This window comes from Jaculus jaculus, chromosome 11 (assembly GCF_020740685.1).
Source record: "Jaculus jaculus isolate mJacJac1 chromosome 11, mJacJac1.mat.Y.cur, whole genome shotgun sequence".
NCBI classification, from domain to species: domain Eukaryota; kingdom Metazoa; phylum Chordata; class Mammalia; order Rodentia; family Dipodidae; genus Jaculus; species Jaculus jaculus.
The window spans coordinates 25,902,755-25,919,718 of record NC_059112.1 but is presented as its reverse complement, the minus strand read 5'-3'; the positions used below and the strand labels follow the sequence as shown (position 1 = coordinate 25,919,718).

The following is a 16,964-nucleotide window of genomic DNA, read 5'->3' as shown; positions in this document are numbered from 1 at the left end:
CAGATCTTAAGAGTTCAGCCTCAAGGTATGGAGAGAGCAGTCTGAGCTCTGGCAGTTTATGTCTGTTGGCATTGGTGTTCTGCTTGCTACGGTGGTATCTCTCTGCTTGGATCTGTGAAAGGGAGCCAGCTTCTTCCACCCTTGATGGATGGATGGATTTCCTCTGCATTTCTGAGCTGAAATAAATCCCTTCCTCCCATAAACTGTGTCCGGTTGGATGTTCATCTCAGCAATGTGGAGCTGACTACAACAGATGGATAAACTGCTTTTGGAAGTTCTGGGCCTAACTGTACCTCTGTGGGGATGTGTGGGACAACACTGACTTGGTGGTCCATGAACCACTGGAAGAACATTCTGGAATGAATCACTGGAATGGACAACAGGCCCTGTTGAAAATAGCACACACTCACTGCTTCTTTGAACTGCACAGTTTTGTTCTCTCTAGTTCCAGAGACTCACACTGGCACATTTTTTCCCTTATATTCGCAGTCCTGCCCATAATCCATCACAAGAAAGAGCAGCCTTAAAAATGGCACTCAAGGGAGACATTACTTCTTTTCCATTTCTCTTTCAGAAAGGGCAACTTAGACTGGGGAAGGGGAAAAAAAATGCATTCAGGTTAAAGGAATATAAATAAGAAGGAATCTACTTGTTTTTCATTTTAAGATGCTAAGCCCCAAAAGGATTTTTGGTTTAAAAAAATAAAAAAGACCATTGCCCTTGGCCCACACTGAACATTAATATTATATACCTGGCAATAAAGCCAGAGGATTTTTAGTGAGAGCTATTAAAGGGAAAGCAAGGTTGAGACAGGTTTTGTGGGGGAATGAAAGTCGGGCTCATAAATATAACTTGTGAGGTTTGTCTTGTGGCTAGCCAGGTCTTAAAATGTGCGATTCCCCCCAATTCTCTGGGTTAACAGAGAAACAATTGACTTCTTCTTGGACAAGGCTGTAGTGCTCAAAATGATGACTGGAAACCAGAAGTGACAAGGCTTCCTGGAACCACCTGAAAGCTCAGGAGAACTGGGTTGAACCATTCATGGTGTATGAGCAGGTAGACTAGATAAGAGAATGGAGCAGGGGAACTGTCATTTCCTCGTTTCAAAAATCAATTTCTCCACTTAAAACAATTCTGTGGCTCTTATCTTATGAATTAAACAAAATTTTCATTGATCTCTCCAAATTTCCATTAACTTGTCTCATAGGCAGCTGGAGTCAAATGATATGTTCGCTAATGCTCACCACCCAGCTGGAGCGCCATCATTTGACTGCTAACACTGAATAGACAGTCTAATTTTTAAAAAAAATTTTTTGAGCTATTTTAGGTATACCCCCATCTAATTTTTTTCCAGGCCAGGGGTCTGAGTGACTGCTAATTTTAGCAACTAACAAGCCCGAGGCACAGGGTCTCAGTGAAATGCTGGGCAGATCTCTGGATCTCGGTGGATGCAGCTGCAAGGAAGGACTGGGGGTGTTGTCTGGTTTCCTCTTGGTTGTTTTTGTTGTTGTTGTTGTTGTTATTTTTAAATGCTTACACACCAGAGGTGGAACATCCTTTTCTCTCATCTCACCAAGTATAAAAGGGCCTGCTCTCCAGCTGTGGACTGAGGGCTCATAACATCCCTGATCATTTGTGTGGGTGTGGAGGGAGCTGTGGGTGTGGTGTGTGTACACGTTTGTGTGGATGTGTAAGAAGTATGTGCCATGCAGCATGCATGTGGTGGTGTTTGTTTTTGCCACTCTGCTTCCTGTGTGCCAGTCTAATTGGTGTGAAAGCTTCCAGATTCTTCCGACTCTGCCTCCCATTTCTTTTTAAATATTTCATTTATCTACTTAAGAGAGAAAGGCAGATAGAAAGAGAGAATGGGTGCACCAGGGCCTCCAGCCACTGGAAATGGACTCCAGATGCATGTGCCCCTTGCACAGCTAGCTTATGTGGGTACTGGGGAGTTGAACCTGGGTCCTTAGGCTTCACAGGCAAGTGCCTTAAGGGCTAAACCATCTCTCCAGCCAGCCTGCCTCCCATATCTATAGGCAGTCTGGGATGACAGACATATGTGTCACTTTGCATCCAGCTTTATGTGGGTACTGGGGAGTTGAACTCAGGCTGGCAGGTTTGCAAGCAAGTGCCTTTAACCACTCAACCATCACCCCAGCCCAAATTTGTGATGTGTCAAAGAGTCAGTAATCTTCTTGCCGAGCATGATGACACACTCTTGTAATCCTAGCACTTAGGAGGCTGAAGCAAAAGGAATGAGTCTGAGATTGGTATACAAGGTGGGACCATGTTGAGAGAGAGAGAGAAGAAAAAGAGAGAGAGAGGGGGCAGCAGAGAGAACTTTCATACAGACTGAAATGAAAACTAAATGCAAAGCCAGGCATTTTAGGAAAGATCTTTAATCCTAGCACTTTGGAGGCAGAGGTAGGAGGATCACTGTGAGTTTGAGGACAGCCTGAGACTACATAGTGAATTCTAGGTCAGCCTAGAGCAAGACCCTACCTTGGGGAAGGGAGGGGCTTGGAGGGGGAAGAAAACTAAATGCAAACCAGACCAAGTGGAGCAGACCTGTAATTTCAAATACTTGAAAGGCTGAGGCAGGAGGATCTCAAGTTCAATGCCTGCCTGGATAATAGAGTAAATTCAAGGCCAGCCTGGGCAATTTAGTAAGACCCTGCCTCAAAATAAAATGAGGGCCAAGAATATAACAATGGTAGAGTATTTGCATAAAAGACTCCAGGCTAAATCTCTAATACCTCCCTCCCCAAATTCCTTCTCTTTGGTGGAAAAAAAAAAAAAAGGACCTTGTCCATGTCACAGCCTCCTCATCTCTCTTTTAATGTGCTCTGACAGCATGAACTCACAGGGAGCTTTACAATTAGAAAGAGTTGGAACCAGAGCCTTGGCACTAATGTCCCCCTCAGCTGCTCTAATTAGGGTCCCCTTCTTCCATTTCTGCTTCTTGGGAGAGGGAGAGGACAGGGGGCTTTTTAATTGGGGCTATTAGAAGTTCTCGTTGCACAATGGCACCCTCTGAGAAGTGCAGGCTCCAGCAGAAGCTCTGCCCACTCTACAATTACTTCTTGCCATTCTGAGAAATAATGGTATCTTGTCTCATTTAAAAATAAACCAGCGGCTTTATTCCCTATTGCTTTCTCCTCACCCCACCTACTCACACGAGTCTCTTCTTGCCAATTAAGCAAACTTTCCATTATTTAAAGAGGCAGTTTTGATCGTAACTGTCCCCTGATAATAAGACATATTGAGCTGGGTTTCCCTTGCCCACAGTTCCTTTATTCCACGTATAAGGCTCACGTAAATGAGATCAGGGCTCAGATCTCGAGTTTGCTCTGTGGCAAGATGGTACGGCGCCAGGGGTTCCTTGTGCTGTGCTCTGATTGTACGCCACAGGACTCACCTGGAATAACCCGCACATTCAATGCTCTGGGCTTCTCAGAATCACCTCCTCTTAGGAGAACAGGTGTAGGTTTGTATTGATGACGTATTCCAAGAAAAGAAATGAAACATTGAGACGATAAACGAGCATTTTCTTCCAGTAGTGGCGGCCCACAGCTGTAATTCCAGCACTTGGGGGGCCGAGGCAGGAGGATGTGAGCTTGAGACCAGCCTGGCCTACACAGTGAGATATTATCTCAAAACGCAGCAAAAAACAATCACATTCTTGCTACATACTTCCTATGATGGTTCAGAGGATTACCAAGGAGAAAGAACCATGCACAGTAAGATATCAAGAGCTTTTCACTGTTAAGTTCTGCTCCATTAACAAATACTGGTTTTTGGGCTGGAGAGATGGCTTCGTGATTAAGGCATTTGCCTGTGAAGCCTAAGGTTCTATGTTCTACTCTCCAGATCCCAGTTAGCCCAACACACAAAGGTGAGGCAAGCGCAAGGTCACATATGACCACTAGGTGGCGCACACATCTGGAATTCAATTACAGTGGCTGAGGCCCTGGCACACCAATTCTCTTTGTGTGTGTCTCGGCCTCCCTCTCTCTCTCACTTGCTTTCTCTAAAAATAAAATAAAATAAATAATAATAATAAAAGCACTGGTTCTTTCTAAAATCAATGGCTTCTCTAAATACCACTGGGCCACTTTCCCTGTTGAAGAGCACCAGTTCTTGTGTACAAAATGGTGTGTTATTTGTTTTATTATCTACATAAGCATGATATACAGAATGTTTATGGTATGTTTTATATTAGTTATATTTAATGTCATAAGCAGTGTGACATTGCATTGCTTTATATATTTGGTCTTGTTTTCTTTTTGTTTGTTAGTTTATTTTTAAAGCCTTTAAAAACCACCAAGTTTGTCAGCTGGGTGGATCCATAGCCTGGAGATATAGCTCAGTCAGAAGAGTACTGGTTTAGATATTAACTAGTGACCTTCACTACTGTTCTCTTTCTAGACATTTTTCTATTTTCTTATGTCTTTCTTTCCTCATCTGTATTCATATAGGAAAATGGATCAATAAGTTGAGAACTATGGGCTGGAGAGATGGCTTAGCAGTTAAGGCATTTGCCTGAAAAGCCAGAGGATCTCGGTTCAACTCTCCAGGACCCACGTAAGCCAGATGCACAAGGGGAAGCACACGTCTGGAGTTCGTTTGCAGTGGCTAGAGGCCCTGGCGTGTCCATTCTCTCTCTCTCTCCTTCTGCTTCTTTCTCCCTCTCAAATAAATTAATTAATTTAAAAAAATAAATAAATTCAGAACTATGCATCATAAATAATGCACATTTGTTTAAAGTAACAAAAACCTCGAAACTATAAAGAAAACAGGTCTTAGTTCTCACATTTTTAGTAATTGTATAGCTTTGGACAAAACATTTAACTTCTCTGAGTTTCAGGAATTTTTTTCATTTGCAAAATGAAAATAGCATATAGTGTTTACACACTTTGAGAATCTAATGAAAATGCTCTGAAGATGGTTATTCCACAAATATACAGCACTGATGTCATAAACCATGGCTTTACTGGTCTTTATTGGTAAAGGTATCAGAGACAAGAGTTGACATGAAACGATCCTTAAAAATATCTGCAGGGCCGGAGGGATGGCTTAGCAGTTAAGGCATTTTCCTGCAAAGCCAAAGGACCCAGGTTCGATTCCTCAGGACCCACGTTAGCCTGATGCATAAGGGGGTGCATGTGTCTGGAGTTCATTTGCAATGGCTGGAGGCCCTGGTGTGCCCATTCTATCTCTCTCTCTCTCTCTCTCTCTCTCTCTCTCTCTCTCTCTCTGCCAAATAAATAAATAAATAAAATATTTAAAAATATATACCTGCAAAAAGTACTTACTGAAAGACTTAATGGTGGAAGACTCCTGGAGTGATGGTTCAGCAGTTAAAGGCACTTGCTTGCAAAGCCTGATGGCCCAAGTGCAATTCCCACTATCCACATAAAGCCAGATGCACAAAGTGGCAGCTGGAGTTCATTTGCAGCAGCAACAAGCCCTGACTTGCCAATTCTCCCTCCCTCCCCCTCCTCTCTTGTAAATAAATAAGTTTTTAAAAAGACTTACTGGGGGGGGTGGGCTGGAGAGATTGCCTAGTGGTTAAGGCACTTGCCTGCAAAGCCAAAGGACCTTGGTTCGATTTCCCGGGACCCACATAAGCCAGATGCACAAGGTGGCGCATGTGTCTGGAGTTTATTTGCAGTGGCTGGAAACCTTTCTCTCTCTCTCAATATCTCTCTCTCTCCCTCTTTCCCTCCCTCAACTAAATAAATAAAAATAGAATATTTAAAAAAGATTAATGAAGCCAGATTATAGTAGTGCACATCTTTAATCTCAGCACTCGGAAGGCAGAGGTAGGAGGATTGCCATGAGTCTGAGGACAGTCTGGGGCTACAGAGTGGGTTCCAGGTCAGCCTGGGCTAGAGTGAGACCCTGCCTGAAACGAACATACAGAAAAGAACCAACGGTACCCTTGCTGAAATTAGAGGTGAACACTACTGAAGTGACTGACAGCCTTGCCTGACAAGGAACACAAGAGCCTTGGAAACAACCCGCACAGTATTACTATCCTTTACTGAGAAGTACCTCTGAACTCTGAACTTCTTATTGCCATCCTTATCTAAACACTGTGTGGTGCTGGCAAGTCGTCCTGTATGATAGAAGAGGAAAGCCTTGTTCAAAGTCACATCACTAGCAAATGGTAGTATAAGGACTCAAACCTAAGTCTGCATGTCTCAAGAGCTTATTCTCATGGTGAGGTGTTGGATGCTGTCATTAAAGGATCAAGTACTTCTAGGGCTGGAGAGATGGCTTAGCGGTTAAGCACTTGCCTGTGAAGCCTAAGGACCCTGGTTCGAGGCTCAGTTCCCCAGGTCCCACGTTAGCCAGATGCACAAGGAGGCGCACGCGTCTGGAGTTCATTTGCAGAGGCTGGAAGCCCTGGCACGCCCATTCTCTCTCTCTCTCCCTCTATCTGTCTTTCTCTCTGTGTCTGTCGCTCTCAAATAAATAAATAAATAATTTAAAAAAAATAAAGGATCAAGTACTTCTAAATGAACCATCCATGAGCTTGATATCAGCCAGTCGATGCACATGGACACAGTAGCTCCGTGACACTAACTTATAATCCATTTTGATATGTGAGTGTGTCATACTCATTGTTAAATACCTATGTGACTGACTTTCAATTATACCTTTTTAGTTTTGCCCCACCAATAATCTAATGAGACTCCATAGATGGCTTAGTGATTAAGGTGCTTGCCTGTAAAGAAAGCCAAAGGACCCAGGGTCAATTACCCAGGACCCATGTAAGCCAGGTTCTTAAGGTGGCACATGCATCTGGAGTTCATTTGCAGTGGCTGGAGGCCCTGGCGCTCCCATCCTCCCTCTCTCTCTCTTCTCTCTCTCTCTCTCTCCCTCTCTCTCTCTCTCTCTCTCTCTCTCCTTCTTTCTCAAATAACTAAATAAAAAATATTTAAGTCATGCTTATCACCTGGAGCCACTCTGCTCAAGATCTCAAACTCTGCACATGTCCCCACTTCTTTGCTCCTCTGCATCTCCCTGCCCTCCCCTTCAGTCTGCCCCACTCAACCTCCAGTCCCCAGCTCCTTCCTTTGCACCCAGCCTTTCTTCCATTCTCATGAACCTGTCAGAGTAGGAGAAAGGCGCATGAATGCTGGTGTACATCTTCCTCATGCCTTTAGTCCTTAGCTTATCTAGAATCATCATTCACACACAATAGGTGGTGGGGAGATGGCCTAGAGGTTAAGGCGCTTGTCTGCAAACCCTAAGGACCCATGTTTGACTCTCCAGATTCCACGTAAGCCAGGTGCACAAAGGTGAGGCAAGCGCCAGGTCACACATGCCCACTAGGTGGCGCAATCATCTGGAGTTCTATTGCAGTGGCTGAGGCCCTGGCATACCAATTCTCTCTCCCTCTTTCTCTGTCTCTCTCTCTCTGAAAAAAAAAAAAAAATTTAATTAGTAGCTCTTTGAAACTAAATGAATTATTTTATACCTGTCTCCTCCTGATAGAAGAGTTACAAGACTCATGAGGACCCTGTCTGGAGTTAGATAAGCAGTATTATACTTGGTGAGGGAGAAGAGATTCTTTGGTTTGATTCTACCTGCAAGTTGCACAGAGAACTTCAGTGACACAGCTTTCATGAGTAATCACCCACACTTCTACAAGTCATCTCTCACCCATGCTTCTGTAAGTAACCCCTCATCCATTCTTCTGGAAGTAAATTCAATACACTCACGGGAAATTAACCCCATTACAGAAGCTATAGGGCCCTGGGCAAAGTAACTTGCATGAGAATTTTTTTTGAAGTCATATTTTACCTTAGAAAACACTTATGTGGACTGGAGAGATGGCCTAAAGGTTAAGGCACTTGCCCGCAAAGCCTAAGGGTCTAGGTTTGAGTCCCCAGTTCCTGTGTAAAGCCAGATGCACAAAGTGGCCCATGCATCTGGAGCTCATTTCAGCAGCTAGAGGCCCTGGTGTGCGCCCCCCCCCCACCGCAAATAAATAAAAAATTAAATAAGGAAAAGGCTTATGCATTACATATGTATGTTTACTTTAAACATAGTGGGTTTTAAAAAATGGCTATCTTTCAAATAAGCCAGCTTTGGTAAAGCATTATAAAGCAATTTGAAAAGTGTCTATGTGCTTGGTGTGTCTGGAAGCTCTGCAAATTTCTCTGTCATAGCACCTATAGTTTAGGAACGCACTCTCACTTGTTTACCTATGATGACTTGCTCATCTAGATTTTGTGTGTGTGTGTATACAGGTACACATGTGCAGGTGTGTGCACATGCATGTGGAGGCCACAAGACAGCCTCAGCTGCTATTTCTCAGGAACACCTCCTACCTTTTAGAAGACAGGATCTCGCATTGGCCCGGAGCTCACTAACTAGATTGGCTGGCCTAGATCCTCCTATCTCCATCTCCCCGGTTACAAACATATGTCACACACCACTATTTTTTTCTTTTTCTTCTTTTTTCTGTTTTGTTTTTCAAGGTAAGGTCTCGTTCTAGCCCAGACTGACCTGGAATTCACTATGTAGTCTCAGGGTGGCCTCAAACTCATGGCGATCCTCCTACCTCTGCCTCCCGAGTGCTGGGATTAAAGGCATCCCCCACCACCGCCCAGCTACACTTAACCACTTTTAAGTGAATTCTGGAGATCAAATTAGGTCCTCATGCTTGTGAGGAAGGAGTTTACCAACTGAGCTAACTCCCTCACCTTCTAGATTAGTTTATGTTCATCTCATTCTGTGTCCCCCATCCCGGCATACTGCCTGACACACAGACAGCACTCATTAAATTAATGTATATAACAAACCGTGGATTAAAAAAAAAAAATGTTCTCTAGGAGTAGCTTTTATGGCTGAAATAGAGGCACATTATTTAACAGAACGAATTAATTAGGGCCTTCCAAATAGAATAGGGTGAGTAGAATGCTAATCAGTCTTAAAGAGAATTTAGATATGTGTTAGATCACCTTTTGTCCTACTTTTCTCTCAGAGTGATCTGGTGACCCCAAGTACCTAATTTGCACAGCATTACATCAAAAGGCTCATTTACCCAGGACCGCTTCTCAGCTCTAAGAGAAAATGTGTTAAATCGTTTCAAAACAGTTTTAATAGCATGCATGTAGATTTTAAAAGAAAATTTAGCTGACATACAGAGATTTTTGTTTCATTCATTGATACTTAACCTTTTGAAAGACATCTCCCCTTGCAGTACCCAAACATGATGAGTTCACTTCACACACGGATAATAGATATGTCCAGAGTTACTCTGGGACACAGGGTCTTTCTAGTGCCCCTCAATTCATGATCCATAGACAACTCCTCTGCCTCAAGTTATAACTGGAGTCATATAAAGCATATTTTGAGGGCTATAGAAATGGCTTAGAAGGTAAGGCGCTTTCCTGCAAAGCCTGATGACCGAGGCTCGATTCCCCAGGACCCACACAAACCAGATGCACAAAATGGCACATGCATCTGGAGTTCATTTGCAGTGGCTGGAGGCTCTAGAGAGCCCATTCTCTCTTTCTCTTTCCTTCTTCTCTCTCTCAAATAAATAAATAAAAATAAAATATTTTCTAAAAGAAGCATATTTTGAGAGAAAAGTAAACAGATGAAGAGACCAACATTCCTTCAGGCCATCATCAATAAAATTCTTCAACTTGCAATGAATGTGATAGTTCTTTCTTAATTTTATGTGCCTGTCTCTGATTTCTCCTTTTTCGTCAAGCCTTATTTGTTTATTTACATGTATGTATGTACGTACGGATTATTTATTGACATGTATGTGTGTGTGTATATGGGCACATCGGGGCCTCCTGTCCCTGCAAATAAATGCCAGGTGCTTGTGCCACTTTTTGTATGTGGCTTACATGGAAGGCTTAGGAATTGAACCTGGGCTGGCAGGCTTTGCAAGCAAGTGCCTTTAACCACTGAGCCATCTTCCCAGCACCCAAACCTACCTTTTACGTCAATTTCTAGGTGCAAAGAAACGTGAGTACAATTGTTTGAGTTTTCCACAATTCTACAGGAAGAGCTCACGGACTTTTCCTCAGCTAGGTCTTTGTCTGGCATTATTGATTAGTGCAGGTGGATTTTTAAAGTACAGGTAGTGTTGTATTCCTCCAAGGGCTCAACTACAGGACTTACAGTGTTCAAATGTTTACAAGGTGAATCAAATTCACTTGTTTTCATTTCTATTGATCCTCTCATGAGAAAACCTAGAAAGAGATTATGAAAAAATTAGCCAGGCATGGTGGCACCTGCCTTTAATCCTAACACTCAGGAGGGTCACCATGAGTTCAAGGCCAGCCTGAGAGTATATACTGAATTCCAGGTCAACCTGGGCTAGAGTAAGATCCAACAAAAAAAAAAAAAAAGAAAGAAAAATTTAGGATTGGAGAGATAGTTCCACAGTTAAGACGTTTGCCTACAAAGCCTAATGACCTGAGTTCAATTCCCCAGTACCCACATAAAGCCAGATGCACAAAGTGGCACATGCATCTGAAATTCTTTTGCAGTGGCTAGAAACCCTAGAATGCCCATTCTCTCCTCTCTCTCTCTCTCTCCTTCTCTCTCTCTCCTTGCAAATAAATAAGATATTTTTAAAAGAAAAATTTATTTCAGAGATGTAATATATAATAAGAAAACAATTCAAAACTCAGTCTTACCAAGCATCACATGGCTCATGCCTATAATACCAGCACTGAGGCTGAGTCTGGAGGATGATCACAAACTTAAAGAGAGTGAGACAGGATACACAGCAAGTACCAACACCAGGCCAACCTATCTCAAAAATCAAAAGCCAGAGCCAGGTGTGGTGGCGCACGCCTTTAATCCCAGCACTTGGGAGGCAGAGGTAGGAGGATCTCTGTGAGTTCAAGGCCACTCTGAGACTACATAATGAATTCCAGGTTAGCCTGGGGTAGAGTGAGACCCTACCCCGAAAAACCAAACAAAAACAAAAACAAAAAGCCCTAAATCTCCTCCTTTGCTACTAAAAAAAAAAAAAAAGAAGTTAGCTATGCTGAAGATAATTATTAAAGCAGTTTTGTTTGTTTGTTTTTAATGAGAGAGAGTGTGAGAGAGAAATGGTGTGCCAAGGCCTCCAGCCACTGCAACTGAACTCCAGACACATGTGCCATCATATGTACATTGCAACCTTGTATGCTTGCATCACCATATGCGTCTGGCTTATGTGGGATCTAGAGAGGAGTGCTCAGCACTGAAATATCCCTATCACAGTTTCCAAGGCTCAGGGTCCATTGTGGAAGAGGTGGCCGAAAGAATGTAAGAGCCAAAAGAAGGGTAGGGCTGCTTACAATGCACTCTCCCAGACACAAATTGGACTGGGTATCTATGACCTCACAGTGGGTAATACTACCCACACAGGACCCTCATAAGAGGAGGAAAAGATGATGACATCAAATAAAAGAGAGACTAATTGAGAGGGGAAGGGGATATGATGGAGAGTGGATTTGTGGAAGAGGGGGTGGGGGAGGAGAGGAAATTATCATGGTTTATTGTCTATAATTATGGAAGTTGTCAACAAAAGAAGTTAATAATTAAAATATAACTGCCATATGCTGTAGCCATCCCACTTCCAAAAGAGCCAAAATCAGGATCCAAAAAGACGTGTCTACAGTCTCATATTCATTGCAATATTATCCACAATAGCCAAGGTTGGGCAGATGTCCCCAGAAAGAAGATTGCACAACACACACACACACACGAATGCACAACACAGAGTGACGCATGCACATGCTAGAACATTCTTCAGCCTTGGAAAAGAAGGAAAACTTGTCACTTGTCGCAACATGGACGCACCTAGAGGACATCGGGCAGAGTGGAATACATCAGACTGACCTGTCATCCTACCTTAAAATCATCAGACTATTAGACACAAAATTAATTGTGGTTGCCTGAGGAAACAAGGAGCTGCTGTGTAATGTTTATTAAATTTCAGCTGCGAAAATAAGCAAGTTCTGGGAGCTCTGCCGTCCAACATTGCACTTGCATTGAACAATGTGGTATTGAACATTAAAACTTTTATGAAGGTAGAGCTCATATTGAAGGATCTCACCAGAGTCAAAAGATCATACAGGAAAAAAAAAATGCTGAGGCTATGTGAAGAGAGCGGTGCCCAGGTATCCCCAGCTGCTCTGATTCCCCTTTTTCAGATCCAGTCACTAACTCCAGTAGCATGAAACACCCCAACCAGAAATAATTCACCCATGCCCATCCTGAGTTTCTGACTTGAAGAGAGAGAGGGCTGGAAGGCTGGCTTAGCAGTTAAGGCACTTTGCCTGCAAAGCCAAAGGACCCAGGTTCAATTCCCCAGGACCCACATTAGCCAGATGCACAAGGGGGCGCACGCGTCTGGAGTTCGTTTGCAGTGGTTGGAGGCCTTGGAGTGCCCATTCTCTCCCTCTCTCTCTCTGTCAAATAAATAAAAATATTTTTAAAAAGATTAAAATGGTGCAGGCCTGGAGAGATGGCTTAGTGGTTAAGGTATTTGCCTGTAACACCAAAGGATCTAGGTTTGATTCCCCAGGACCCATGTAAGCCAGATGCACAAGGGGGCACACGCATCTGGAGTTCTTTTGCAGTGGCTGGAGTCCCTGAGCGCCCATTCTCGCTCTCTCTCCCTATTTCTCTGTTGAATAAATAAAAATAAAATATCTTTTTGAAAAAGAGAGAGAGAAGTGATTACTGTTGTTTGATGCCACTGTGAGGGGTGATTTGTTACACAGCCATAGCACACAGCAACTGCGGCAACTTAGCAAAGTACTGTTCTCACATTCCAAGAAGGCAGGGAAGTAACATCTGTCAACCCCCTGCCCTTAAAATCCCCCCTAGTCGGGCTGGAGAGATGGCTCAGCTGTTAAGAGGTTTACCTGTAAAGCCTAACGACCAGAGTTCCATTCCCCACTATCCATGGAAAGCCAGGTACACAAAGTGGCACGTGTGTCTGGAGTTCATTTGCAGCAGCTAAAGGCCCTGGTGTGCCCATTCTCTCTCTCCCTCTCTTTCTCTCTCTCTTCGTCTCTCTTCCTCGCTCTCCTTTCCTCCTTCCCCAGGCATGGTGATAGACGCCTTTAATCCCAGCACTTGGGAGGCTGAGGTGGAAGAATTGCTGTGCGTTTGAGGCTAGCCTGAGACTACAGAGTGAATTCCAGGTCAGCCTGGGCTAGAGTGAGACCCTACCTTGAAAAAAAAAATATTTCTTTGTCATATACCATCTTTTATAAAAGCATTCCCTTGATTTGCTTTCTGTGGATTTAGTGTAGAATCCTAGAATGGTTATACACCACTTGAGTCTTGCTACACGTCAGTGCCTTGCTCCTATTCTCAAACAATGGAGAATATTCCAATGTCTAGTGATACATGAGGCAGTCGTGATGGCTTGAGGCCACCGATGCATTTTATGACTGTGAATAAATTACTTGATGTCTCAATGATTCAATTTGATTAACTGCAATTTAGCTAAATAATACCGATTGAGTTTGATAAATTCAGTGCTCAGTTGGTCACTGCAGAGAGCATATGGTTATTCTTCTGTTTGTTCATTCATTCATTGATCTAACATTAAATATGTATTGCAGGCTGATTATGTATTACTTCAGGCATTGTGCAAAAAGCTAGAGATACAGCAGCGAATAAACTCTGCTCTCAAGAGGCTCACTGAAGAGCCAAATAGATAAAAAGACAATCCCTGCTCAGTGGATAAATGTAGAGTCAAAAGTATTTAGGGTTCAATGACTCCTTTGAGAACCAAAGTTTGGTTTTATCATAAGCAACTATGAGTTAGCTAAGATTATTTTTTAAGCATTCGCTATCTTTGAAGAGATCATACCAGCTAATCTTTTAGTTACCAAATGAATGTGAATTACGCTGGCATCTTAATGAATTTTATTAACAAATATTTTGTTTTTAACAAACCAAACAAAAGCTCAGTAACATTACAAAGCCCCGTGTCACCGCCCATCAACAGCCACACCACTGAGTGTCCCAGGGTCACCGAACTGTAAAACAGAATGTCCTGTTTGAACAGAACGAGTTAATTCATACTTGGGAAATTTTATTCTGCCCCATTGTCGGTTACCCTTTGATATTTGCTTCTGAGAAATGAAATCCATGTCTCCTTTGGACTCGCAAGCCAAACACACAGAGCACGTTTCCAATTCACTTGCGGTACCTTGGCAAATCTCAGTGAAGCTCTGGAAATTGGAGTGAGTTGGAAGGATTCCCATAGTCGTCCGGGTTTTTGCTGCTGTTTGCAGAAAAGTCACAAAAGGAAAATGTAAGGAAGAGGGTGAAGAGGTGAAATCAGGCTGCAAACATACTTCCAGACAGGAGAGTTCCAATATTCTTCCTACAAAATATGAAAAAAAAAAAACCACTTCCCCTGTGAATCTTTGAGTTTTTAGCATTTACTTAAATACAAAATAAGCTCTCCATTTATTTCTTGAGCAAATTTTAGTTATCATTGTCAAGACTTTGTTTTTACACAAATATATATATACATATATATATATTTATATGTGTATATATATATATGGAATATATATATTCCATTTAAGCATTTCCTTTTTAAACATGTCAGCATTCAATATTAATTTTCAGAGAATAGATATTCATGTAAGGAAGAGGTTAGAAACTCTAACGTTTTAGCCTGTCTCTAATCTAGAAATTTTTTAAAATAAATCTAGGTTCTTTTGAATCAATCCACCCTAAAATAGTCAACTGTACAATTTGAACAACGAATTTTTTAAAAAGTGGACAAGGGATGGGGAAATGGCTCAACAGTTAAAGGCACTTGCTTACAAAGCCTGACAGCCCGAGTTCAATTCCCCACTACCTATGTAAGCCAGATGCACAAGGTGGTTCATGCATCTGGAGTTTGTTTGCAGTGGCAAGATGCCCTGGTGTGCCCATTCCCTCTCTTTCATTCTCTCACTCCTTCTCCATACCTCTCTCTCTCTCTCTGCTTGTAAATAAATAAATAAATAAAATATATATTTTTTAAATCTGGGCTGGAGAGATGGCTCAGACTTTGCCTGCAAAGTCTAATGACCCAGGTTCAATTCCCCACTACCCACATAAAGCATGATGCACAAAGTGGTGCATGCATCTGGAGTTCATTTGCAGCAGCTAGAGGCCCTGGCATGCCCATTCACTCTCTCTCTCCCTCTCTCTCTATCTCTCTCTCCTTGCAAATAATAATTTTTTACTTTTTGTTTTATTTTGTTTTGTTTTTCAAGGTAGGGTCTCTCTCTAGCCCAGGCTGACCTGGAATTCACTTTTGTATTCTCAGGGTGGCCTTAAACTCACGGTGATCCTCCTACCTCTGCTTCCCAAGTGCTGGGATTAAAGATGTGCGCCACCATGCCCAGCATAAATATATATATATTTTTTAATTGGACAGTATTTCTGTGTTCATATCCTGAGAGCTACTACAACAAATTACCACAACATTGGCAGTTTAAAACAAGAGAATGTTGGGGCTGGAGAGATGGCTTAGCGGTTAAGCACTTGCCTATGAAGCCTAAGGACCCCAGTTTGAAGCTCGATTCTACAGGACCCACGTTAGCCAGATGCACAAGGGGGCGCACGCGTCTGGAGTTCGTTTGCAGTGGCTTGAGGCCCTGGCACGCGCATTCTCTCTCTCTCTCTCTCTCTCTCTCTCTCTCTCTCTCTCTCTCTCTCAAATAAATAAATAAAAATGAACAAAATAAAAATAAAAATAAAAACAAGAGAATGTCATTCTCCCACATTCTGAAGGCCAGAAGTTCACTATCCATGTCAACAGTCCAAAGTCAAGGTAGTGTTCTCATGAAGAATCTATTCCTTGCTCTGACAAGTGCTGGCATTCCTAGGGTTAGAGCCCGTCACCTCCGTCCCTGCAGTGACAGTGCCTTCTCCTCTGCTTTGGACTTTTCTGGCTCTGTCAAATCTCTGCCTCTTGCCCAGAAGAATATTTGTGCTTGAATTTAAGAATAATTCAGGATAGTCACGTTTAAAGTCATTAACTTAATCCCATCTATACACACCCTTTTCTTTCTAGGTAACATTGGAATTAGCACCTATCATCTATTATTTAGCCCATCAGAAACTCTAAAGATGAAATTTGCTAACTGACTAAGGGGTTAGAACTCACATGTCCTAGGCTGGAGGGATGGCTTAGCAGTTAAGGCGCACTTGCCTGCAAAGCCTAAGGACCCATGTTCTACTCTCCAGACCCCACGTTAGCCAGACGCACAAAGGCGAGGCAGGAGCAAGGTCTTCCTCATAACCACAGGCAGTGAAATATAATTTGGGGTGTGTAAACAACATGGAATACAATGCAAGAATTGCTTCGTTTGTCAAGATCATTACTTCTAATCAAACATGTTTATTCATACTAAAACAAAGTCAAACTAATGACTGATATTAAAGCACTTTTAATTGATGCCATTTGTATCTCGACAGTTATTCCCTAAATGTTTAATTACTAGTGAATTTTTTATATTATTTAATAACTTAAATATACATTTCCTGGCCTTCTAACTTTGAAAATTATTTAGGGAATTCACATATAATTCCCAAATATACATACCTTTAAAAATTGAGTTGTGCCGGGCGTGGTGGCACACGCCTTTAATCCCAGCACTAGGGAGGCAGAGGTAGGAGGATCACCATGAGTTCAAGGACACCCTGAGACTCCATAGTGGGTTCCAGGTCAGCCTGGGCTAGAGTGAGACCCTACCTCGAAAAACCAAAAAAAATTAAAAAATAAAAATTGAGTTGCAAGAAAAGTTTGCAGGGGAAATAAAATTGTACTCAAATATACAACTTCATTGTGTCTAATACATTTGTCATCAAAGTTGTAATCAAATTATAACTGTAAAAAATATTGCCTCCAGTAATCATGTCAAAGGAAGGAAATGGAAATGCACCATCAGATGGAACTCTATAAT

At 42.3% G+C, this 16,964-nt stretch overlaps 1 protein-coding gene across 1 annotated transcript in view; it reads right to left on the bottom strand.

Moving 5' to 3' along the window:
- Positions 1-3,332: 3,332 nt before the first annotated feature.
- Tmem156 (transmembrane protein 156) overlaps positions 3,333-16,964 on the bottom strand; it is a 34,108-nt gene continuing 20,476 nt past the window's right edge. Inside the window, 4 exon segments of the mRNA XM_045161247.1 lie at positions 3,333-3,573; positions 5,992-6,121; positions 9,969-10,226; positions 14,111-14,380. Coding sequence (XP_045017182.1) covers positions 3,333-3,573; positions 5,992-6,121; positions 9,969-10,226; positions 14,111-14,380 — 899 coding nt within the window.